General features: G+C 26.3%; 3 protein-coding genes across 7 annotated transcripts in view; 1 reads left to right on the top strand and 2 right to left on the bottom strand.

The window, feature by feature from the left end:
- LOC123262257 overlaps positions 1 to 7581 on the bottom strand; it is a 96473-nt gene extending 88892 nt beyond the window's left edge. For all 4 annotated transcript variants that reach the window (XM_044724433.1, XM_044724434.1, XM_044724432.1 and 1 more), the window contains exon 1: positions 7184 to 7581. The gene's annotated coding sequence lies outside the window, so the exon portion shown is untranslated. The remainder of the gene's footprint in view (positions 1 to 7183) is intronic.
- Positions 7582 to 15503: 7922 nt separating this feature from the next.
- Positions 15504 to 23948, bottom strand: LOC123260853 (ras-related protein Rab-3). 2 transcript variants are annotated; one of them, XM_044722186.1, is made up of 4 exons: positions 23705 to 23948; positions 18609 to 18830; positions 17901 to 18191; positions 15504 to 16266 (listed from the first exon to the last, which is right to left on the bottom strand). In XM_044722186.1, the coding sequence occupies exons 2-4, from the start codon at positions 18828 to 18830 to the stop codon at positions 16111 to 16113; spliced, it is 669 nt and encodes a 222-aa protein (XP_044578121.1). In that variant the 5' UTR covers positions 23705 to 23948; the 3' UTR covers positions 15504 to 16110. The 2 variants fall into 2 exon arrangements, with proteins under 2 accessions (XP_044578121.1, XP_044578120.1); XM_044722185.1 differs by lacking the exon at positions 23705 to 23948 and adding an exon at positions 20405 to 20551.
- A 1913-nt stretch (positions 23949 to 25861) lies between these two features.
- Positions 25862 to 26834, top strand: part of LOC123260637 (dynein axonemal heavy chain 6) — a 40420-nt gene continuing 39447 nt past the window's right edge. Inside the window, exons 1-2 of the mRNA XM_044721855.1 lie at positions 25862 to 26035; positions 26133 to 26274. Coding sequence (XP_044577790.1) covers positions 25983 to 26035; positions 26133 to 26274 — 195 coding nt within the window. The 5' untranslated portion in view covers positions 25862 to 25982. The remainder of the gene's footprint in view (positions 26036 to 26132; positions 26275 to 26834) is intronic.

Below are 26834 nucleotides of genomic sequence, written 5' to 3' on the forward strand. Positions count from 1 at the left end.
ATGATCTTATGATATGTAAAAAGTATAAAATAAAGTTAGTAAATTTCTAATACAAGCAACGTCAATATTTACAAAGTAAAATGGTAAATTTTAAACGCAACGCTAAAAATCAAACGGTAATTATTGACTTGCTTGGACTAGTAAAATGTATATTTTAAAAGTATAATTTTTACTGTTTCAAATGTTTAATTCTTCCAGAGTGGGACCCCCTTCTCTTTCATCTAAGTTCCCCTTCTCCTCATAATATGGACTATATATTAAAATGGCAATTTTTACTGTTTGAAACTGTAATTTTTTAAGATAAAAGAGTCGTTTTTTACTATAGTGACAGCTACTAATCACTTATTTTGGATATTAAATTATAAATTGTGGCTTTTATACTTTCTACATTAAGTTCTGTAATATTTATATTTTTGCCACCCCGATGTCCGCTTTACTGTTTGAAACTATAGAAATTATTAATTAATTAATTATTAATTATTAAAAATGTTAACTAATAATTGAGAAGTAATAAATAGTGAAAAAAAATTTTTTTCGATTGAAATTGTCATTAAAATTTATGAATTTTAATGGAAAAATATTACGATACATATATCATGATGAGTAAGCAAATATACCATTGGTAAAAAAGACTGAAGTATCAAAAATATATCGTTCACAGTCCGGTGAACATTATTATAATATACATAAATATATATGGATTTATATAATTCCTTTTTTATATATTTATATTCCATAATTTACTGGATTTAAACGTAATGAAAAATTCAACGATTTTAAACTAAAAATCGAGTGCATTAATTCTCATTTTATTATTATTATTTTTTTATGTTGAATTTTTATGTTTCAAGTAAACGCCGCATGGCATTCAAACATGAAGGGTCGTGTAATTAACTTTTGTTTCTAATCGATTTTTGTATGAAAGAAAAAGAAATAAAATTTTTATCATTTCGAATTTTATTTCTCCCATAAATGACTCAATATCTTTTCAATATTAATTAACTTAATTATTTATCATCATCGAGGGTTAATAATTATAACAATAATTACCGACTAATTTAAATTATAATTATAAATTACAATGAACGAAAATATGGAATAAAAGTCCTCAAATTATCGTTCCGTAATTAATTGACCTATCAATGTAAACACCTAATGAAATAATAAATAACCGAGCATGAAAATTGCATTTATATCGATCATATTGTAAATAAAAATAATTTATGCATAATAACAGCCACAAAAAATTATTATTCAAATTGAACAAAAAGCTCACAATACGGTTTATTTTATAGAAGGTTATTTTTAATCAGATCACAGGAAAATTCGTAACGAAGTGTGTCATTTTGACTCGGTGATTAACCGAGTGTTTATTTCAGTTGTTCGATTGGCGTATTGGATCCGACAGCTCTAATAATTCCAATATCCCAAAGGAAATCATATCAGTGACTCGGAGAGATTAATAAAGGATTAAATACTGAAGAAAAAAATATATCAATTGGTTTTAGTCTTTTTTACTTCATACTTATCGCGAATAGAAATTTATTTAATTAGATTAATTATTCTTAAAAAATTCCAGACATTTTTTTCCTACACGACAATTTTTTTTATTTAAAAAATAACCAGTGATTTTTGTTAATAATAATTTAATAATAAGAAAAATAATTGATTTTACGATTAATCTTTATCATTAGATAAATAAATATTGTCTCAACATTATATCAGTTTATTAATAAAATATTATTCATTAATAAAATAGGAGGATTCGACTGGCAGAGGACAATTGGGTGTTTTACCCTCAGTAGATGTTTGTCTATTAATAAAATTATTATTCGAGAAAATGAATCAACAATTCATAAATGTTATTTCACATAATATTTATTCTTATATTTATATATATATTATGATCGTTATCATTAATGATTGTATCTCAAGCCCAGAAAAGCTCACTGAGAAAAAATCAAATTCCCTTCCACGAGTTCTAATCCCGATAGGCCGAACTTTATTTCACCACCCCAATTTTTTACAAAGGGCGCCTGAGAATTATGATAAAAAAAGTTTTCCGAGTTTTTTTATGAAATTGGTGACAAAAAGTGAGTAGATGAGCCGGAAGTTAAGACTTAAGACACTTCGGAAAATCCACAAAAATTTACCTCAAAATTTTTTTCAAGCTCTTTTTATTTTTTAAAAAAAAGCTCAAAATTAAAAAAAAAATTTTTTTTTTATTTTTTACTGAGAAAAAAAATTACTACTCTTGAGAAAATTTTCTTGTCACAGGAATATACAGGGTGTCCCAGAAGTAACGGACGCCATTGTAGCATCTGATGAAAAAAATAATTCTGAGACGAAAAGTCCTTAGCCATTTTTTAATTAACCTCATAGATAATTAATTATTAATTAAAAATAACGTCTCTTTATTTGTTAGAGAAAGAGCGCCAGTGTCCAGTAAAGTACGTGCCAAACAAAGACACAACTAACTGTATGACTTCTTCTATAGCTAACGTAGTCACTCATATTTACTTACACATTCACACGTGCAAGCGTCTTCGTTTTGAACGCACTTGACTGGACACTAATGCTCTCTCTCTCTAACGTATAAAAAGACGTTATTTTAATTAATAATTAATTATCTATGCGTCTGATTAAAAAATGGCTAAGGACTTTTCGTCTCAGAATTATTTTGTTTATCAGATGCTACAATGGCGTCCGTTACTTCTGGGACACCTTGTATATTCTTGATAATTTATAAAAATATATTTTCTTGTCTCAAGAATTGATCGAATTATTTTTTGTTTAATTCGAGTGAACCTATTCGTTTGTTAATCTATCAAAATTAATACCAATGTTTTATTATCATGATAGATATTGATATTCTTTTGTCAAAAAACCAAAATTTATTTTAAACGATTCTTAAGCCAAAAAATTTTTTTCTGGACAAAAATTTTTTTTTTCTGGACAAAAATTTTTTTTTTCTGTGTTTAGAAAATAATTGCGAAGAAAGAATTTTTTAAATTGTGTAAATTTTTTAAATAATTTTTTAATTGATTGAAAATTTTCTTTAAAAAAAAAGCTTCTATTTCTAAAAGGACTATTTTATTATTTTTATAGATTTTTTTTCTGCAGACAAAAGGAAAATAAATTTATCAAACCTCAGATAAAGTAACTGACATAAATTCAAAGTAAATTTTGTTGTAAATCACTTACATTGTTCCCAATAGGATTTACCCAAAATACAGGAGTAAAATTTTTTCTATGTACCTGTAGGATTTATTTATAGGCAAGAGTTGTTGACAAATATATGGGCATGTGTATAAAATAATATTTATTTCAACAAACAATTATAGTTCTATTGTATAAAGGTCAAAAGTCATAAGTTAAGTTAATTAAAGATAAATAAGTTATATGGAGTGGAGATATAAAAGTTTTAGGTGGAGTTTTAAAAGAAAGTTCTTGTCAGTAAGAAACTTTTCACCAAATATGTCAAATTTAATTCACGTGGATTTTCTGGTAATTTTTAATTATTTAAATTTTGCGGGAGAATAAATAAATAAATAAATTAATTGTTATTTGTATTTATAACCGAAGATAAAGTTGAGCTTATTAGCTGTAGGCGAATTACGGAAATTATACGCCCGAATATTATTTTATAAATAAGTAAATTTATTATTCCATTAGCTGTGCGTAATTGACGTGGGGTAGGAAAGGATAGTCAATTATAATTAAATACTAACAAGAGCTCCACAGTTTAAGTTAGTGTGCGTTGTTTTCGGGATTTATTATTAACTTAGTTCTCTTGTCTGTAAATTATACCAGAGTTTGTTTTTCACTCTGTTATTGTTGATTAATAATAGCCGAGTTTGCGATAGACTATTATATGAACAAGTGTGTAGTATGTTGTATATAGTTAAGAGGAAGAGTTTTTAAAGTGTCTGCGCTGATTGCCAGCCGTCAACCTCTAGTGCACGCGGATATTTTCAGAGCCAACAACTTTAAATGCGTAAAGCCTCAAATTCTACATTCTACATACGATCAACAAAAAATAATTACAAACATCCTCGACCTACTTCCAATGACCAACGACATTCATTCTCATTCAAATTTATCCGCCAATTAATTTTTGTTACTTTTTTAAATTCAAGTTGGGCTTCACTTTGACACCTGATGGGACAATTTTTACAGGTTTTTTTGCATCGATAAATAAAATTTAATATACATCTATTTTTTTTTCTATTAAAATTGAATTTTTTTATTTTTAATTCTCAATTTAAATGTTTTGTTAATTTTGAACAAAAAAAAATTATTTGTTTTCGATTTATTAGATTTAAAAAATTATAACTAATTTTCAGAAATTTTTTTTCAATTTTTTATTTAAATACTCAATTTAAATATTTTGTTAATTTTAAATTCAAAAAACAATTATGTTTACGATTTATTGGATTTAAAAAATTAAAATTAATATTCAAAAATTTTTTTTGATCTAAAAAATTTTATAAATTTAATTTGATAAAAAGTAAAATAAATTATTTTATTTTTTATAATAAAAATTGATGATAAAATACTATTTTGTAATTTGAAATATCCATTCATTGTAATCCATCATTTGGATGATTCAATACTTTTTTCTCAATTAATAAAAAATTTATATCCTTCAAAATTTATGATAAAAATAAATTTAATCAATCAAAATAAAGGGATAAAAAAATTAATAAAATTTTAAATACTTAAAATTTTTTCAAGTAAAATATTTTATAATTTTGAAACTTAATTAGCAATAATGTTATAAATGAGTTAGTTAAAAAAAATAGATGAATTAACATTTTTTTCTAAATCAATAAATAATTTTTATCCTTCAAAATTTATAATACAAAATTTTAATCAATCAAAATAAAGATAAAAAAATTAATAAATTTTTAATTACTTAAAATTTTTCCAAGTTAAACATTTTATAATTTTTAAACTTAATTAGTAATATTATAAATGAGTTAAAAAAAAAGGGATGATTTAACATTTTTTTGTCGATCAATAAAAAATTTATATCCTTCAAAATTTATGATAAAAAAAATTTAATTAATTTAGTAAAGGGATAAAAAAATTAATAAAATTTTAAATGCTTAAAATTTTTCCAAGTAACACATTTAGTAATTTTTAAACTTAATTAGTAACATTATAAATGAGTTAGTTGAAAAAAAATGAATGTTTTGAAACTTTAAAGAGATTAATCGTGTCCCATTTATCAATTGACGGAAAGAAAATAAAACTAAAGACATTGGAATTTGATCTTGATGCCTAAAAGTTCATTTAAATTAAATCACAAGTGTAGATCGAAATTAAACCTCCTGGCAAAGAACATCGTCGGAAGCTCTTACCGGGGATCCGAGAATAACTAAAGTCCATTGTTTAATGATTTTTATTTAAATACTTAATTTAAATATTTTGTTAATTTTAAATTCAAAAAGCAATTATGTTTACGATTTATTGGATTTAAAAAATTAAAATTAATATTCAAAAATTTTTTTTGATCTAAAAAATTTTATAAATTTAATTTGATAAAAAGTAAAATGTGTATAATTAAATTCAAATTTTTTTATCCCTTTATTTTGATTGATTAAATTTATTTTTATAAATAAATTTTTTATTAATTGAGAAAAAAGTATTGAATCATCCAAATGATGGATTACAATTAATGGATATTTCAAATTACAAAATAGTATTTTGTCATCAATTTTTATTATAAAAAAATAAAATAATTTAGAATGGAATGTTCGTCAAAGTAACAATCAATTCACAAGCTCCGTCCACTTGAAGTCCGTCAATTAAAATTTAAAAAAAATAAAAAACGTAAAACATTCGTCCGAGAAACCCAACGCGGCGTTATTGAATGTGTGTTTTAAAAATTAAAAAAAATTTCATATATAGGAATGGACTATTTAAAAAAACAAGTGACCTAGTGAGAAGAAATATTTTCCGCAAATAAAGAAGACATTTGGTGAAAATTTAAAATTTAAACTTCCGACGGGAGAATTTTTAGCCAGAAAATTGGCGGCATCAATTATTAAAATCATTCTGATAAAATAGACGGACAAAACGGGGATTATTTTAAATTAATCGACAATTGAATTAATAAAAGCTTTGGCAAAGAAGAATTCTCGATTTTTCTTTAGATGAATAAAAATTTTTCCTTCGGATACAATAAAATTGTTACCCTTATTATTTAAATGGAATGAAATAATAATTAAAAATTTATGAAAATTAATATTTAAATAGTACGAGTGCTGGACACTCGACGCGGAGCAATAGAACTTTGAAGAAGAAAAAATTATAAAATAGTAATTGTAAGAAGAGGCTGTAGTTTGAGCAGAAGAAGAAGAATAAGAATTTTAGAAAGAGGAACTCAAATAGTTGGCAACATTTAATATTCTGAGTGGATTTAATTATACTTCCGCTATATATAGGCGCCCGGCCTAATAGCAACAAGATGCGGGAAGTACAAGAGCCTTCTTGTACATGCATTTACGTTTTACTAAACCATTGCACAGATATGAATACTTATATACATATACATTTATCAAATGAATTAACAAATGGTTTATCTCTGAGAAATTATCATTGCTTTAATTCGTTTATTTCTTTTCACTAATTTTATTAATCTTGTCCAAAAAATTTTATTTATTTTTATGATCAACAAATTTGGGTAATTCTTACCCAAACTTTTCACGTTTCAATATGCTTCAACCCCTAAAAATAATATATAGAATTTTTTTTCAAAGTTCAAAAATTTGATAAAAAATAAACAAATTGAAATGTTTTTTTACACTTAATATAGAAAAAACTAAAAATTGCTAGACGATTTTATGCCAAAAAACAAGTGACCGTGAAACTAAACAATTATTCAAATTAGACTCAATTTTCTTTTTACCGCACAAAATTTATGAGTCAATTTTCAAACAAATCTTATTAAAAAAATTATTTTTAACACAAAAATTAATAAAAAAAAATTTCAAACATTTTTATGACTCTAAACAACATTAACAAACTTTTGGACTTTTTTCAAAACAATTACAAAATTTCACAAAATTTTTAGTATATTTTAAATTTATTTAAAAAAAAAAAAAAAACTTCCTATTGCACAATTCTGAAAATTAAAAAAAAAAAATTTTTAATAAAAAAGTCTCAAAAACATTACCATCAAATAGTGAGATGATGTTATCACTGTTGTAGAAATAAAAAATGAGCGTTGGCAAATTGTAAAACTTAAGAGCGTCAAATTGGCCCGAAGAAGCAAGATGAACAAAATAGTTTAACAAATACAAGTTTTGGCAAAAACATAAATAATAAATTAAAGTGTTGAAGAGAATCACATATAAATAATTAATATTTTTTGTACTTAAAATAAAAATAAAAAATTTAAAAACTTGGGATTGTACTAGGAGTTGAGCTCGATCTCACTGGTGTTTTATCGAATCGGTAGGAGATAACGTCCTCGCTGTAGTGAGGTCCGCGCGGCACTGACTCTTTCTACTGACGTCTGACCGGGCACGCGATCTGTCCTCTTCCTCTTCTGCGACTGCCGCCAACGCCACTGACGTTCTGTGCTCAACTTCCGCTACCCTGTTCATTTCTGTGGATGTAAACCTGTCTTCGTCCATGTCCGAACTCTGTAGGATGCAAAATTTATAATGTTCAAGTAGAATGCTACATGTTGAAGCCAGTTGCTGGTACCAAGTGTAATACCACTTGTAAGAGTACACTTCCAATCCCTGACTTGGCACTAATAATCTAAGGACTTTCTCTACAATAGTGTGAAGAGCATTCTTGTCCTCACGGCTTTTTTGTTCCCGCCTCTTCACTCTGTGATTTTAATTGCAATCATTTTCCTCGGCTTTATTTTTATTTTCTTGAGAACTTTATTAGCTTTGTTTATCGCTTCATTTTTGGAGCATTGTTTATCATTTTCATTGTTTGTTGTTAAAAACAAATGATAGAAGCAAAAAAAAAATGCTAAATTGGCCTTTAAAATTTTTGCTGTTTTGTTACTTTTTTACTTAGATTTTATCATGAATAAAAATAATAATTAAATTATTATAATTAACTGAGGTTGGCAATAGCCTAGTCGGCTCGGTACCTGCATTTTCGAAAGAGTGGGACCAGGGTTCGATTCCGGCGCGCACCAATATTTTTCAATGATTATAAACTAAGAATATGTGCGTTTCATTGCCAGCCTCTGTACCGGTCGGGTTTTCTGTGGTTTTCCCATATAGTTATGGAGGTAAAATGTCATTATAGAAGTACCTCCATACTATTTAAGATCGTAATGCAAATGCAGGTACTGATTATAACGCGTAAGTCGGCCACAGTCGCAGCACATGTGTGTCGGGCATGAAAGATAAAATCCCGACATGCAGGGGGGTGGGGATGAAAAAGTGGTTGAGAGTTATAATGACGGGGTTGAGAGATTATATTGCGGAGAAAAAAAGTGGAGAGACAATAATTCCCCACCCTCCCTTGTAAAACACTCTACAGTGATACAAGTAAAACCATCCTCAATTATAACCTCAATTATAATTAACTGAAGGTTTTTTTGGCATTCTCAAAGAAATTAATATAATTATAAAAGTGAAAAAATTTTAATGAAACATTTTGTCCAGTTACTCACGCGTACGCAATCGTAAAATGAATAAAAGCTATTATTAATAATTCATCTGAAAGAAACTTTATTTAATTTAAATTAACTCGCGTTTATTTAAAGCTTCCACTTACTCATAATTAATTTTACAAATTTAAATTCCCTATTAATTTTCTAAAGAAAAGAAAAAGTCGACTCAGATATGTTGAATTTAAAAGTTTCTTTGATTTGAAAAATTTTAGTTTAACTAAAATAGAAAAAAATTCTAAAAATAACCAATTGTTAGCATTAACATTCACCATAAATTATTCATAACAATTATTTACTTGGTTACTTTGTATAATTTATAATGACGAGTGACATTAAGGACTATTTGTCACTTTCAATATAATAAAAATAACAAAATTTATGTCAATGTCAGATAGTAACTGTGAGCTATAAAAATTTAAGATCTATTTTATTTTAATAACTTTACGCGTAATGTTACTTACCTTAACATTAAATTTAACTATTACTGTTACTATTGTAACATTATAATACATATTAATATTAATATTACTATGACGACAAATTGTCACACGCATTACTTTAATTTTAGATTTAACGTAGCTTTACTTCTTCAGATTTATATTTTACTTTGCGCACGCGGTACATTTTTGATTCGCGAGTTTTATTATTATTATTATTTTTTTTTTTTTTTTTTATTTTAAGTATATTCATTCAAGACAGAGTTATAAAACTTGCTTTCCCTCACGGCTATATGTCAAATCCGTTCACTTACACCAAAAAACACCGTCAGCTCATCTTTATTCTCATCTTATTCTTCTTTTTCCTGCTTCTCTTTTCTTCTCTTAGTACTAAATATATATATGTATACATCTAAAACATACATATAAAATAAACGCGAAAAATCCATGGCAACAGTACTTGGCCACGTGCCTGCAGTCAACAATGAAAAGACGCCGCGAAAAACAAAAATCAAATAAGCTTTTCACCCTGAGAAATAAAATAAAAAAGATATTATTATTTTGTAATTGTACATGTATACAAAAGCGAGTGGAGAAATGACATTTAAAATTATCATGACCTCTGAGACTCGGTTCAAAGGCCCACCATCCTCCAGATCCAGAGATCGAGTGTTACCATTATAATTATGTTTGTTATGAGAGTATAGACCCCGGTAACAAGTTTGTAGCTGGTAAAAAAGTTTTAAAATTTATTATAAAAACAAACTGGATCACACTAACATTTCCGACAACGCAAAAGTCTTATCAACTTTCTCAAAACTTTAAATCCTGGATAAATATTCAACTTTCATTGTTGTTTACATTTTTAGGGAGAAAAAATTAATTTTTTCTTTCGATACTTTCTGATAATTTTTAACAAATAATCTATATTATTAAGAGAATAAGCGAAATTTTGTGGACAGTGTATTTATATGATAAAATGGGTTTTTTTAGTGAAATTTAGTCTCATTGCAAAGGTCTTGACGAATTTGTGCCTTTTCAAAGTTTTATATCATTTTCACCAATAGTCAATTTATTATGATAAGTATTTAGGCTGCATTCGAGAATGCTCTATCTCTAGATACATAATTAAGTAATGACCTTGTATCTTGTGAAATATTGAGATTTTTAAAGATATAAGCTCATCCCGATGTTACATTCATCAAGACCTTTCATTTAAGTACCCACATCATTTTTTCATATATTTATATATATTTTATATATGTATATATGAAAAATATATCAAAATGCATGTGGGTACTCAAATGAAAGCTCTTGCAGAGTGTAACGTCGGGATGAGCTTATTTCTTTAAAAACGTCAATATTTAAGAGAGTACAGTGCAATTTGACAAATATCTTGTGAACTATTGACATTTTTAAAGATATAAGCTCATCCCGATGTTACACTCATCAAGACCTTTCATTTAAGTACCCACATCAATTTTTTATATATTTATATATATTACATATATGTATATATGAAAAATATACTAAAAATGCATGTTGGTACTCAAATGAAAGCTCTTGATGAGTGTAACATCGGGATGAGCTTATATCTTTAAAAACATTAATTTTTAAAAAGTACAGTGCAATTTAACAAAAGTCATTATTTAATAAAACAAAATTTTATTTATTTATAGTTTTAGTAATATAATTAATTATCATCTATCATTTTTGTATAAATCTTCTAAATTTTTATTTTTCTCTTACTAAAAAAAATAAAATAAAAAAATTACAACAGTTAAGTTGAATTGATAGCATCTTCGTCTGATTTAGATATTTACGATACCAGAAGTAAAAACTTAGAATTTCCCAAAAAAATTTGGCAACGAATTGAATGAACAATGGCTGTAAGTTGATCGTGAAGCGACCGACGATGTTTTCAAGATAAACTGTGGCGCCAAAAAGTTGACGGCATTACTTTCGGTGTGTTATTTTCCGTATAAAAGAGTTTTATAATATATTTCACTTTTTGCTCAATTACTTTGTACTTTTCAGCTTTCAATCGATGCCGAAGGATATTCTCTCTAATAACTAGGGCTGTGTAGGAACGCCTTTGCTGAATAAGTGGAATACCACCGTGCCGGCATTGGCACAAAACAACTGTTAAATTTTCATGAGCCCCAGGCCTCAGAGCTCTTTGATTCACATCTTCTATTTCCTTTTACATGTATGAATTTACACAAGTATCTCATAAAATCGATCGACACTCGAGCGAGCTCCTCACAGACTATTCAAATTCGGTAAAAATAGTATAGGTCCGACCTGACACGTCAAAAATAATGGAATATTTTTTTTTTTTTTTCGTACATTAAATGTACGTCACCTGGGAAATATAATTTTTGGCTTTTTTTATCTTCAATTACCGAATAAAAAATATTCATAACCTTCCTTTAGAGCTTCTTTATGGGCCCCGAGGTACAAATAAAAACAACGGCAATGAAATTTGTCGCTTACTTTGGCCGCTTCAGTTTCTATTTCCTAGGAGGTCTACCGTCAATATGTCATCCTGACTATTTTCTAAAACTTCTTTTAGAAATTCTTCTGGGACTCAAATAAATCTTATCACTTTTTTATCTCATCTTATTTTATTTATTGTTTTTATTATTATCCAAAGGATTACCGCTGACATCCACAACGCTTCTGGAGGATCGATTGCTTCACTCGGGAAATTAAGACACGGAAAAATACCTTACCTCTCCAAAACCTCTGCAAAAAGATACGTGTCCTTGATTTCAATTCCAAATTGATCATTTCTAAGCGAGACACATTGCTTTTTCAACGATATATGCCGTAATGCATTCACCGTTTTTTTGTTCCACCCTTACATCGAATTTCTTTTCTCCCTTTTTACACACACAAAACTATCGAAACAATTCCTGAATCATCATGAAAGCTATTTTTCGTAGAAATGAAAGTCATTTATGGATCTACACCCTTATACAAAAACTTTTCTACTGCAGAAACAATTACTGTCAATAGCAATGCAATGACGATTTTTCTTTCAGTTGAAATTAACTTTTGCATTTACTAATAGAACCGAAAACTAAAATCTTTTCATAAAATACATAATGAGTCTTCATTTTTATACACAGTAAAAAATTTTGCGTCATTGCGTCAAAAAATTTTGTGTTAAATATTTAGCACTTTTTTGTGTTAATTTAACACAACAAATGTTAAATTTAAACAAAAAAGTATTAAATAGTTAATACAAAAATTTTTGACGCAATAATGCAAAATTTTTCACTGTGTAGCGGAGCCATTGCAGATTTATGAATTTTTTTTCAGTGAATGAAACATTAAATAATCTATCGAGTAACTGAACGTTTTTTATAAACATTTCTTTGTTCAGAAATTTATTACGCGTCTTTAATAGTTTTTTTTTGGACACTAAGAAAAAAATCCCGTAATTTTTATCTAATTTAAATAAAAAATTGCAGTCTGCGATAATTTTAAACCCATGAAAAAATGAGGATTTTTATGAAATTTAAAGTAAAAAATCATTTTCATTAGTTATAAATAAATACTTCAATTGAATAAAATTTATTGTCTTCAAAGGACAATTTAAAATATGCTTGAACATTTTTAATATTTTACTTAGTAAATATTTCTAAGCAAACGGTGAAATATGTAATCTTATGAGTGATTTTTATAATCCAGTTTGTAATTCCTACAATTTAAATAGTAAATCTGTTCCCACTTCTTAAAAATAATAATAACAAATTAAGATGTACTTGAACATTTTTACTACTTTACTTAGTAAATATTTCTAAGCAAACGGTAAAATATGTAATCTTGTGAGTGACTTTTATAATCCAGTTTGTAATTCCTACAATTGAAACGGTTAATCTGTTCTCACTTCTTAAAAATAATAATAATAATAATAATAATAATAATAATAATGAATATTATTACTATTATATGCGCAAACAGAGGTACATACATACCGACTGTCAAGCGTTTCTAGTGCAGGTCCCAGATGGAGAAACGGGTATGCTAAAAGAAGTTTTGAACTTAAAAATAAATTTTCATCGAGAAATTCAATTATTATAGAGAATTTTTCTCGGTAATTTTCATGCTATCTATAAATTTTTATTTTCTTCCCAATATTAAAAATATTCTCCCTGCAATATTTCTTAGTAATAAAATCTGATAAAAATTTTCCGAGACTGATTTTTAAATCAAATAGAATTTATTTAATCAAGCCAAAAAAAAAATTCTTATTCAAAAATTTTCCATAATTAAATTCTTTATAATTCTTTTGGTTAAAAATATTTTTCTCTTTAATCAAGCTATTTTTTACCATTAAAAATCTAAATTCATTAATTTTACCCAAAAACCCAATCAATGATTGACCTTAAGTAATATAACATTAAAAAAATGTAATGAGTTAAAAAAAATTGCATCAAGCTTTCAATTCCAAGCATGCGCAGGACATTAAATATCCTTAAAAAGAAATTACTGATGTCCACATCGAATTACCAACAGCAGATATGAAGAGACACGAAGGCCATAAAAACGCTATATATCTTCGCCATTACAAATTTTCCGAGAGAGTTTTATAACGCAATTTATCTAGCAATTTCTCCACCTACTCCATTACACACTTTAAAAGTCCCGACAGCGACTCTTACGCTAATACAATAAAAATAAAAATAAAATAGCAAGGATAACAATTAAATAACGACGAAGAATTTTTTTTTTTTTTTTTTTGTAAATTATAACTTTACTCCATTTCAAACCGAGCCACATATATATACGTACACACATATATATATGCATATCTGCTACATTTTTACACAGTTCTACGTTTATAGTCACAACAGACCAATAATCTTTGTTTCATATTTTATAATTAATTTAATTATTGTTATTATTCATCCTTATTCAATTAATAACTTATTCATTTTCGTCAATCAACTTCATTATTTATTTAGTTTATTTTTTTTCACAGTCTGTGCATGCACGCACGCATCAGGAAAATAATACAGTCGCACAACTGACTCATCTACATTTAAAATTATCCTTTTCTCCCCTAAACTTTTGTTTTATTTATTTTTAATTTATACGTTCGCTTCTCATCTATTGATATTTTAGCATCCATAATTAATTAATTAATTAATAAATTAATCAATTAATCAATGAATTGAGCTCTCCTTACCCCGAAATCGCTCTTAACATGTGTTATGCATGTGTTATGTATCTATTACCATAAATAACATTAGGCATTGTTACATACGATACACACATACAATTATCCGGCCATCAAATAAATTTATAATAATTTTTTTCAATAATAAATATCAATATCAATATTAATGGTAATAGTAATAATAATATATTTTCAAAACAGCACTCATATTAATAATTATTCACTTTTCTCTTCTCTTTCTTCTCATTTCGGCTTTCTTCCTTCACTATCTAGTTTTTTTGTGTGAAAAGTATCTGACGTATACAGCTGATACAACGCATAGTATGCAATTTCTGTAATAACGACGTTGAACACGCCACTGAACTAAAAAATAAAAAAGGCTGACAAAACCCCCATGAAAAAAAAATATATGTCGAAAAATATAAAAAATATATTTTAAATACATTAAAAATTTATAAAAAATATATAAATATATAAAAAATATGTATAGTAAATATATTTTTAATAACTAACTTTTGGCCGATTTTCATATATTTTAGATATATTTTAAAATACATAAAATATACATAGCTAAAAATATAAAAAAAATATATTTTCAATATATCTAAAATATATTTGAAATATATTAAATATATATATGAAAATCGGCCAAAAGTTAGTTATTAAAAATATATTTGCTATACATAATTAATATATATTTATATATTGTTTATAGATTTTTAATATTTTTAAAATATATTCTTTATGTATTTCAACATATATTTTTTTAATATTTTTTTTTCATGGGGGAATATATATGTAGAGTACTAATACAAGAGAGTTTTAAACATTTTCCGCAAAGTCATATCTCAAATTTCGATATACTGCACTACATTTTTTTTTTCACATACACATATAGCATATATTTAAACTTTTACTTTTTTTTATGTCATAAATTTTTCAGTTTTTAAAATAAAATAAATTTCAGTGACGCTGGCTAGTTTCTTACGCTTAAATTTTGTGTTTGTCCTATTCTACTATTAGAATAGGTCCCAGTAACTTATTAACGACAATACAATTCGTTTATAGAGTTAAATAGTAATAATAGTAATAATTATTAATAAAATAATAAATATATACAGAGGGCAAGTTGCCTGGTACTAGTTAAAATTTAACCGATGGTACATTTTTTATTCATTTGAAAATTTTTTTTTCAATTAACAAACTCGAATAATATTTTTTCATTTAATAAAATACTCGTACCAGCGCAATCGTTACTCTATTATGTTAAAAAATAATATAATGGGGGTGTTTAATAAATTATACGAGCGCACGTGCAATGTATCACGCCAATCGACAAATTAAAAAAAGACGAGGATTTTTTTTTTTTTTTTTTTTTTATAACTGAGATAATCAATAATCAGGGCGTCGAGCATCTTCGTGACGGCACAGTGACTATTTAAATATATATATGTCATAATAATGAAAATAATAATAATATTAACGAGGAATGTGAAGTTTAACCGCAAAGTCTGAGTTCTCACTGATAGAAACTCTGCGGATTTAATAAAAAGTCTCAGGTAATAAGTAATAATAAATGGTCTGATAAATTCTCTAACTAAATAACGAGTCCCACGATACGTGCCAAACAACCAGTGATTAAATAATTAACGGCTGAACATATAATAATTCTAACTAATGTAATATAACGATTTAGAGACAACCGCCGTGATTGGATCTTAACCGCTTTATTTATTTTTCTTGGTGGTTTTTTTTTTATTTGTTTAGTTTTACTTTTTGTTTTTAATATATATTTATATAGACTTTTAAAATTTATTTTATTTAGGTCTTTAGCAGTTGCAGTTGGGATTCGAAGGGTTCGCCGGCTGATCGGTTAGCTTTTGTCCTTTCGCTTGTCCACCGCCTCCTGCCATCAGCGCTGGATCATTGTCGAGAGACTCGCTCATTTTGTCGCATATTATGTCTACCAATTGTTCAAACACCGCCTGGAAATAAGTCCGATAATTTATTGTTTAGTATTTATCATTTATTAGTGTGTTTTTATGTAATAAGATGAATTATTGGTATTTAATTTATTAAAAAAATCTATAAGCCAATTATTTATCGTTTTTATGGTGATTGTTAACTAGTTGACTAATGGAGCAAAATAATTTATCTTTTTATTAAAAATGGGTTACTTTATTTACAAGTAGCGCCGTTTATTTTTGTTTAAAAATTAATTTTTGAATTATAAATTAAAAATATAAAAATTTTTAATTTTAATTAAAAAAAATATATTTTTTTTTTAATTGTTCCATATAAATACGCAATTTGATAAAAATGTTTTAAATTGTTAATAAAAAGACAAAATTTTAATTAATATTGAATTTATAATTCAAAATATTTATGAAATTTAATTTTTTTTTAATTATACAAATTTTTATTTCTAATTTTGAATTATTTACGACAAAAATAAGTGAAGCAAAACTTATATATAGTTACCAAAATTTAATTAATTTATAAACTTAATTTTTTTTTATTTGTGTTAAAGCACAAATATCAAAATAATTGAAAAATTCAATTAATAATTTATGAAAAAAAATATAATTACAATTTATTTGCCCCAATTTAAAACTCTATTCATTAAAATTGAATAATTTTTTCAACTATAAAAAATAAATTGTTTTAAAATAAAATTTTTTTTCTTACAATTTAACAAATAAAAAATAGTCCAAGTTTTAATTATTCATTAAAAAAAATAATAAACAATCATCAGATATTAAAAAATTATTTTTTTTTCTTAATTTTAATTTATATTGAATTTATAATTAAAAATATTTATGAAATGTTATTTTTTTTAATCATACAAATTTTAATTTTTAATTATTTACGACTGGAAATAAGTGAAGCAAAACTTATATATAATTACCAAAATTTAATTATTGTATGGACTTAATTTTTATTTTATTTATAATAAAATAAAATATCGAAATAATTGAAAAATTAAATTACCAATAAATGGTTTTATTGGTAATTAAATTACCAATAAATTTAATAATTTATGTAAAAAAATATAATTACAATTTATTTGCCCGAATCTAAAACTCTATGCATTAAAATTGAATAATTTAATAACTGAATAATTTTTTCAACTATAAAAAACAAATTGTTTTAAAATAATTTTTTTTTTTTAATTTAACGAATAAAAAATAGTCCAAGTTTTAATTATTCATTAAAAAAAAATAATAAACAATCATCAAATATTAAAAATTGCCTCAATTAAAAACTTTATGGATAAAAAGTCAATATTTCCAAATTCAACAACGAATACAATAACTTTTATTTACAAAACTTTGCAAATAGTAGAAAAAATTTGTTCTCAATCAAAGAACGACTGAATTTAAAACAGAATAATAATTCTATAAACCAACGTTATTACAGTCCTCATTTATCTCCCAGAGGAGTAGAATGAAAAATATTTCTCTCAGTTATTTAAATAGGTCAGATATATAAAATTCCTTTAAAACTTCATACTTTTTCCCCATAATTTTTAATAAGATAAAAAATTAAATTCCATTATTCTAATTAGCTGAAAAAAAAATCACTGGATTAAATAAAAATTATTAAAAAAATAAATTACCTTAACATTAATATTTTCTTTGGCAGAAGTCTCAAAAAATTGTACCCCCAGTTGCTCGGCCAACTGCTTGCCTCTCTCAAAACTGACCACCCTTTCGTCCTCCATGTCGCACTTATTGCCTACGAGAATGACCTGAGCATTGTCCCACGAGTAAGTTTTAATCTGCGTGATCCAATCTTGGACCGAGTTGAAAGACTCTTCGTTAGTTATGTCGTACATGAGGATGAATCCCATCGCTCCTCTGTAGTAGGCCGTCGTGATGGTTCTATAACGCTCCTGTCCAGCCGTGTCCTGCGGTGTGTAAATTAAATCTAGATGTTAATCAAACGACCTTCAGCTCACATCCACCACACACGCTAATACATCTATCGATTTCCGATTTAGTGCCGGGCATTCAAACTATTTCAATTATTTTACCCGCCTTTAAAAAAAAAAAAAAAAAAAAAAAAAAAGAAATCTAAACCATTTATTAATTATTATATTACACACCTAGGGAAGTAAAGTAAGAAATGTCTCAGATCACATGTAATTGTCGGCCGAGGCGAAGCCGAGGTTGACAAACATGTGATCTGAGGCTTTCTTATTTACTTCCCGTGGAGTGTATACTATTTTTTTGCTCGACGAAGGCGGAAAGCGGCAACTTTGTTTAGCGCAGCGGGACGAAAGTTGCTACTTTCCGCCCGGAGGGCAAAAAATATTTTTACTGACCCAGATTTGTAGCTTGACCCTTTTATCATGTCTGAACACAGTTTTGACTTTAAAGTCAATGCCGACAGTCGACACAAACGCTGACGTGAAGGAGTCATCCGCGTATCTGAATAAAAATGAGGTTTTTCCTACCGACGAGTTCCCGATGATCAACAATTTGAACATGTAATCAAAATTTTGATCCGCGGCATCTTTCTGCCACTTTGGATCTTGTCCTGCCATCTGTAATTTATTTTTAATTTATTAGTAAAATTAATCATTAAAATACACTTAGAAAAAAAAATACTACTCTTGAGAAAATTTTCTTGTCACAAGAATATATATTCTTGATAATTTTTAAGAATATATTTCCTTGTTAATTCGTTTGTTAATCTATCAAAATTAATGCCAATATTATATTATCATGATTAGGGTGGCGCAAAAAAACCGACTATTTTTTTTTGAGTCTCGAGTGAAAAAATGTCAGTTTTTAATACTTTAAGAGCCCTCTCCAAGTATTAAAAACAGAAGTATTTAATTATTTATTAAATCTTGATAATTAAAACAAATTCTAATAAATAACAAATTTAAATTAATACATTAAAAATTAAAGATTAAAATAAGGATATAGAAATTGCAATTCGTAAAATTATTATACTGAGTTATCACCTGATCTGGTGACATTAAAATTCTATATTTTAAAATTATTGTTTTCTTTTATATGTTAAGTTTCAAGTTTAATATGATTTTCTTTTTTACCTTGTTTTCATATAGATGGATTTAATTCATTTAATTAATTATTGTGCAATATTATATTATATTATGTACTCACAGAAACTGCTTCTTTGGCATTAAATAAACAAAAAATCTCCAAAGAACAGCTCAAAAAAAATTTTTAAGAGGTCGCTCCAAATTTTTTTAAATTTCAAAAATCGAAATTTTTTTTTTTTAATTTTTTTTCTCGTTACGTCATAATTTTATAGACCAAAAAAAATTAAGTTCCTGAAAGTTTCAATTCAAAATTTAAATTTTGAAAGGTCGCTCATAATTTATTTTGAATTTCAGAGTCAAAAAATGCTAATCCAATTAAATCTATTTTATCTACTATAGTCACTAATAAATTTAAAAAATATTATGAGCGACCTTTTAAAATTCACATTTTGAACTGAAACTTTCAGGGAAACCTTTTTGTATGGTCTATAAAATTATGACGTAACGAGAAAAAAAATTAAAAATAAAAAAAAATTCGATTTTTGAAATTTAAAAAAATTTGGAGCGACCTTTTAAAAATTTTTTTTTAAGCTGTCTTTTGGAGAGAGCTCTTAAAACATCAAAAACTAACATTTTTTCACTCGAGACTAAAAAAAAAAAAATAGTCGGTTTTTTTTGCGCCACTCTAATCATGATAGATATTGATATTCTTTTGTCAAAAAACCAAAATTTATTTTAAAAGATTCTTGAGCGAAGAAATTTTTTTCTGGACAAAAAATTTTTTTTCTCTCATTGTACTTCATTATCTATGACATGAATGAATCAAAATTTAATTTATTTTATTAAATCACTATATTTTTTTTTTCTTTTTTGAATAAAAATACTTGAATATTAATACTCTGCAGAGATTAATTAAATTTCCATTCATTTATCAAAATTATTCATTTATAACTCGAGCTGTGAATAATGAATATGATATTAGAATAATTATTAAATCTCTCGGAGAATTATAATTTATAATAAAATGTTTGTAAGTAATTAATTTAAATTTAAATATTAAGAAAGGTATTAAGTATAACGACGGAGGGGAATGAGTCATCCGGTACCGGATTATAATCCGGAGATGTAATTTCGACGATGGAAACCATCCGCGCCATACGCGATCTTAGTTCAAAAACGGAATTTCTCAAAGTTTCATGTTTTTTCACACTTTTGTTTTTGTTTCTCTCGAACCACATTTTGTAATTAAGCCAAAAATCACTTAAAATTTTGGTTATTTATTTATTAAAATTCAATTAACGATCGAACATGTTACGTATACAGTGCTAGCGATTCAATGAACTGTTTTGAGTAAAAAAAAAACTAAAATAAGAAAGAAATAAAATATGACATATTTAATTCCACGTCGACGTGCCTATTGTATGTAGACTTGTAAATACTTATTCTTGGTTGTGTTTTTGTTGGCGTTTGTTATCAGACCTCGTACTCGGCACTTTATCAAGTACAATTAGCGGTCACGTGACTGTGAATGTGTGTCCAGGTGTACTGGACCACATGTGTACAATTTACATGGTCAATTTTATTCCTCCTATTCGACTATAGTTATGCGTATATTTATTTTGATTGTTACTCTCGTGCTTAAGTAGGGTCATATGTTGTTTAATAAAAACAAAATAAATCTTTTTTTTTGTGAGTATGTTTATCATTATTTTTATTATTTAAATAAAAAAAAAATAATAATAAGTTTGGGATAAAAAATTGTTACTTTATGATTATTGCTTAAATAATTAATCTTAGTCAAAATTAATTTTAGTTAATTAAATAATTAAATAATTAATTTAATTTAATAATAATTTAATTGAGATTGTTATAAACAAAATTACTACTTAGAATTTCTCCATAAATGCATAAAATATAAATAAATAAATAACTATTGACAGTAAAATTTTCTAAAGAACCTTTGAAACAACAAAATAAATTAAATAACTGATGCACTTATTAATTTTAATCTTTTTTTTTTTTTTTGTGAATATTTATCATTCTTTTTATTATTTAAATAAAAAAAATAATAAGCCTAGGATAAAAAATTATTATTTTATGATTATTACTCAAATAATTGACCGAAATAAAATTAGTACTTAGAATTCCTCCATAAATACATAAAATATAAATAAATCAATAATTATTGACAGTAAAATTTTCTAAAGAACCTTTGAAACAACAAAATAAATTAAATAACTGATGCACTTATTAATTTTAATCTATTTTAAATATATAGCGTCTTAAGTGAGTTCTGAAATAAAACCAAAATAAATCTTTCATTTTTTTTGCGAATATGTTTATTATTCTTTTTATTATTTAAATAAAAAAAATAGTAAGCTTAAGATAAAAAATTATTATTTTATGATTATTGCTTAAGTAATTGACTAAAATAAAATTACTACTTCGAATTTCTCCATAAATATATAAAATATAAATAAATCAATAATTATTGTCAATAAAATTTTTTTAAAGAACTTCTGAAACAACAAAATAAATTAAATAACTGATGCACTTAATAATTTTAATCTATTTTTCAAATGTATAGTGTTTTAAGTGAGTTCTAAAATAAAAACAAAATAAATTTTTCATTTTTTTTGTCAATATGTTTATCATTATTTTTATTATTTAAATAAAAAAATAATAATAATAATGATAAGTTTAGGATAAAAAATTGTTATTTTATGATTACTACTCAAATAATTGACTGAAATAAAATTACTACTTAGAATTCCTCCATAAATGCATAAAATATAAATAAATAAATAAGTATTGACAATAAAATTTTCTAAAGAACCCCTGAAACAAAATAAATGAAATAACTGATGCACTTATTAATTTTAATGGATTTCTCAAATGTATACCGTCTTAAGTGAGTTCTGAAATAACAAAAGACCTTTCCAAGGGTGAATTTAAATGACACGAGACAAGTGGGTACGCAGAGAAACTGGAGTGACATGGAGTAGAGGGTCGACTCTGAAAAATGAAAATACTAAATTTTTGTCTCTCGTTTTAAGCTTCATGCTCCGATGGTTCCTTTGCACCTCGACTTTAAAAGGACAATAGTTTTCCCCTGTCTCTGCGTGACACACTGCCCGATTTATACCCAACTTGCTCCTATCTAACTCGACCTCAGCCTATATTTCCTCTATTTCATATCGCTATCAACCTCCTCGTATTATTTTTAGTACGAATCAATTCTCTCTTCTTCTTCCTACATTATTCATATTTACATACCGATTTTCTTTCACGGTATTACAAATAAATTTTTAATAATTAATACTTTAATAATGTTTTAGACAACAAATATTTTATCAAAAAATTAAAAAAATAAATTTACTTTATTTATTTATTTTTATTTATTTATTTATTTTTTTTTCTTTATTTATTTTTTTATTTATTTATTTATTTATTAAATTTTAATGCCAAGGCGTTAAGCCGAATGGCAAATTATATATACATAGATAGTGTTCAAATAAGTAGAGTAAATTTTGGAATATTACTAAAATGTATAAAGCAAATTTAATTAAAAAAAAAAAAAAAAAGAAATGTACATCATATTAATAGAAAATCTTAATAAAAAATTTAATAGAAAATCAAATAATTTAATTTTAAGTCTCTAAACTGAGAAAGTTTACAATTTCAGGAGACAAGTCCTTCCAAAAGGAATTATTAATTTAATTATTAAAAAAAAGTTTCAAAAATTTTAACTTCTTTATTTACTGACCTAATTAACAAGCTTTAATTAATTAGATACTCAAGAATGAAAATATAACTACAAATAGAGTCTAGCGGAAGCGGTAAGTTATCGCGGCGTGTTAAACATTCGTGATAAAACCTTGAAATAACTGTTAAATAAAAATAAATTAAAATAACATGAATAATAAATATTTCTAAATTAAGTAATATAAAAAATAAAACTACTAGAAATTCGGTCAGACTAGCGACCTAGTAATGAAAATAAAAAGGAAAAAACCTTGAGGACTGATGTTGTATTGTGCCAGTTGGACGAGTGAAAAATCGATAAAGGAAAAGGCTGGGCCTCTATCCATCTCGTCACTATTTAACTGACACCAAAATCAATCCCAGACAGTAAATTCAGTGGTTATGGCAAGAAAAATCAAGGAGGAAAAATCGAGTCTTAAAAAAAAGGAAAAAATAATTGAGAAAAATAAAATGGAAAACATTGACCACCATGAGGATGACGTAGATGATTGTGAGCGCACTCTTTGCCAATAATAGGCAACGTACCTCAAGCTCTGATATATACCTATGTATGGATGTTCGTATATATATATATATATATATACAGACAAGAAAGCGAAAGAGTGAGAGAGATAGAGAGGTGAATCCAATAGAACTCGCACCTGTCACAGATACTCGAGGAAGGTGTTCCTTTAGCACACACTGTTTACTTTACACAACACGAGTGATTTTAAAACTTAAAACTCGCGATAAACAGATGGAGATATTTCATTAACTAAGGAGGTATCGAGACGGGGTGATTACGATTTTATTAGTATAAATAATTTAAAATATAACTAGTTGGTTTAATGGAAAGCCAACTGGTCTCACTAAAGCGTCGTCGCACCACTGTAGCAAACGCTACAGCTAAAATATCGACCATTTCCAAGAGAGACCCCCGCCCGAGACCAATCCCGGTATCGCGTGTATGCGCCTGCGTTTTACCCCCCGTCGCCGCGCGACTATCATCAAACTACTCCAGTCCGACGTCAATCATTGATAGGTACAACATCACATGCGTCAGACGACACTGGACGATGCAACTTGTTGAATTGCCGCCGTACATTTTTTAGTTCAATATATTTGTTTATTTATTTATTTGACTTTTTGTTGATAGCAAGCGTTTTTCGGAACCGGGATGGTCGGTTGTGGGGTGGCTCATTTTTACTATCACGAAGAGGAGAATGAAGTTGAAAAAAAGTAGATAATAGCTCTGGATACTATTTTTTTATTCATTTGGTTTTTTTTTTGGAAAGAAAATTGGAGTAGAAAGTTTAAAATAGATTTTTAGGATTTAGTAGATAAAGGATGAACTGGTCAGACAGTGATCCAAGTAGATGCAAGATGTAGTCGAATTTTCTTAGTAAGAAAATTATTTTAAAGAGATTCGTAGTTTTGAATTTTGTGAACTATAAAAAATTAAAATTTTGCTTTATTAAATAATGACTTTTGTTAAATTGCACTGTACTTTTTTAACTATTGACGTTTTTAAATATATAAGCTCATCCCGATGTTATACTCATCAAGAGCTTTCATTTGAGTACCCACATGCATTTTGATATATTTTTCATATATACATATATATATACATAAATATATGAAAAATTGATGTAGGTATTCAAATGAAAGGTCTCCATGAGTGTAATGTCAGAGTGAGCTTATATCTTTAAAAATATCAATGTTTCACAAGATATTTGTTAAATTGCACTGTACTTTCGTAAATATTGACTTTTTCGAAGATATAAGCTCATCACGATGTTACACTCATCAAGAGCTTTCATTTGAGTATCCACATGCATTTTGATATATTTTTCATATATTCATATATATATAAATATATAAAATATATGAAAAATTGATGTGGGTACTCAAATGAAAGGTCTCGATGAGTGTAATGTCAGAATGAGCTTATATCTTTAAAAATGTCAATACTTCACAAGATACAAGGCAATTTCTTAAAATAATATAGGGTAGAAGTACCGTTTGTGGCCACTGTACCATTGATGGCCATTTATTATTCAAATAAACCGTAGAAATGAATTTATATTAATAAACCATTACAAACTCAATTTGTTTTAATTAAAATTTTTTTTAAATTCAACAAAAATATGGTTATAATATTATAATTTTTTATAAACTAATTCAAATATTAACTGGCCAAAAACGGTACTTCTACCCTTAAAGCTTAAATAAAGAAATTTGTCAGTTTAAGAATATTTTTCTTGAAAACAAAAAGATAAACTTTTTTAAAATTATTCTCAGTGCAGAAAATCCAATTTATACATTGAAAAATAAATAAATCAAAAAATTTTGCAGTCAATTATTTTTAATTTGAATAGTCCAACTAATTTGGTCGTTTCATTAAAATTTAACCTTGAACTAAATTTCTAAACTAAATATCAAACCAGAAATAAATAGAATTATTCCGTATGTCGACGATCTTTTCGAAAAACCCCAAAACGATTGATATGCACAAATATCGGTAGCACGAAACGCAATTTAGCAGTCCAAATACTGTTATGCGTAAAAAAGCTTTTTACCGTTCCTTCGACAGAACTTCAAACATTTGTAAATAAAATTATCGGAAAATTTTTCTTAGAAAACTTTATACATCACAAATTTAAAAAAAACATTTGAACTGAAGTTTACTGAAATAGCAATATAATCATAACCTCTGAGTTGTATCTCAAATGTCTACAAAGGAATATAAATGCTCCCATGCGGGGAAAAAGCACAAAAGTAATTAATAAATTAATATTAAAGAAAATATATACGATAGAATAATTATGAATCTGGTGCTAATTTCCAGCTCGGAAAGAAGATCAAACGGAGCCGGATGTAGTAGACCACCTGAAGCTAATTGAAGAATTTACTAGGAACCCAAATGCTTCATTTCGCTACATGATTTATGCAGTGGAACGCTCCTCTAAGTACTTCACTCCTTACGCATTAAAGTAAGACCTCTTGCACTAAAACACTGACGCAAAATTAGCATCAAGCATTCGTGCATGCAATACTGAGTCACTTTTAAAATATTTTACTTCTATTCAGAATAGTTCCCTACAAACAAGTGGATGGAGCTTACATTACTATTAGTGGGAGTGGTGTGACCCACTATAGTCCTGGAGAAGCGAGTTTCACGTCGCTCTCTGAGTGGGCAAGTGAATACACCTTTTATTTGGAGCTTATGAAAGTGAGAGCCCTAAATCTCTCAAAATCATTATTATCTATATATATATAGATAATAATATTATAATAATAATAATAATAATAATAATAATAATAATAATAATAATAATAATATATATATATATATATATATATATATATATATATATATATATATATATATATATATATATATATATTAGGGTGGCCCAAAAACCGACTATTTTTTTTTGAGTCTCGAGTGAAAAATGTTAGTTTTTGATGTTTTAAGAGCCCTCTCAAAAGACAGCTCAAAAAATTTTTACGAGGTCACTCCAAATTTTTAAAATTTCAAAAATCGTCAAAAATCGAATTTTTTTTTAATTTTTTCTCGTAACGGTATAATTTTATAGACTAAAAAAAAAAATGAGATTCTGAAAATTTCAGTTCAAAATTTAAATTTTGAAAGGTTGCTCATAATTTTTTTCAATTTATTAGTACATTAGTTTAGATTTTTTCGAGCGACCTTTTACTATTTAAATTAAAATTCCATGAATTTTTTTTTTTTTATTTAGTACCATAATCAATAAAAATACATCACGAGAT

This window comes from Cotesia glomerata, linkage group LG3, assembly GCF_020080835.1.
Source record: "Cotesia glomerata isolate CgM1 linkage group LG3, MPM_Cglom_v2.3, whole genome shotgun sequence".
NCBI classification, from domain to species: Eukaryota; Metazoa; Arthropoda; class Insecta; order Hymenoptera; family Braconidae; genus Cotesia; species Cotesia glomerata.

Excerpts from the sequence above, each read along its gene's own strand:
- LOC123260853 (XM_044722185.1), bottom strand. The coding sequence starts at position 20,536 with ATGTGGTTCGAGAGAAACAAAAACAAAAGTGTGAAAAAACATGAAACT. Across the intron at positions 18,831-20,404 it reads CATCTCCGGATTATAATCCG|ATGGCAGGACAAGATCCAAA; the intron begins GTACCGGATGAC and ends AATAAATTACAG. Across the intron at positions 16,267-17,900 it reads AAGAAAATATTAATGTTAAG|GCGGTGTTTGAACAATTGGT; the intron begins GTAATTTATTTT and ends ACTTATTTCCAG.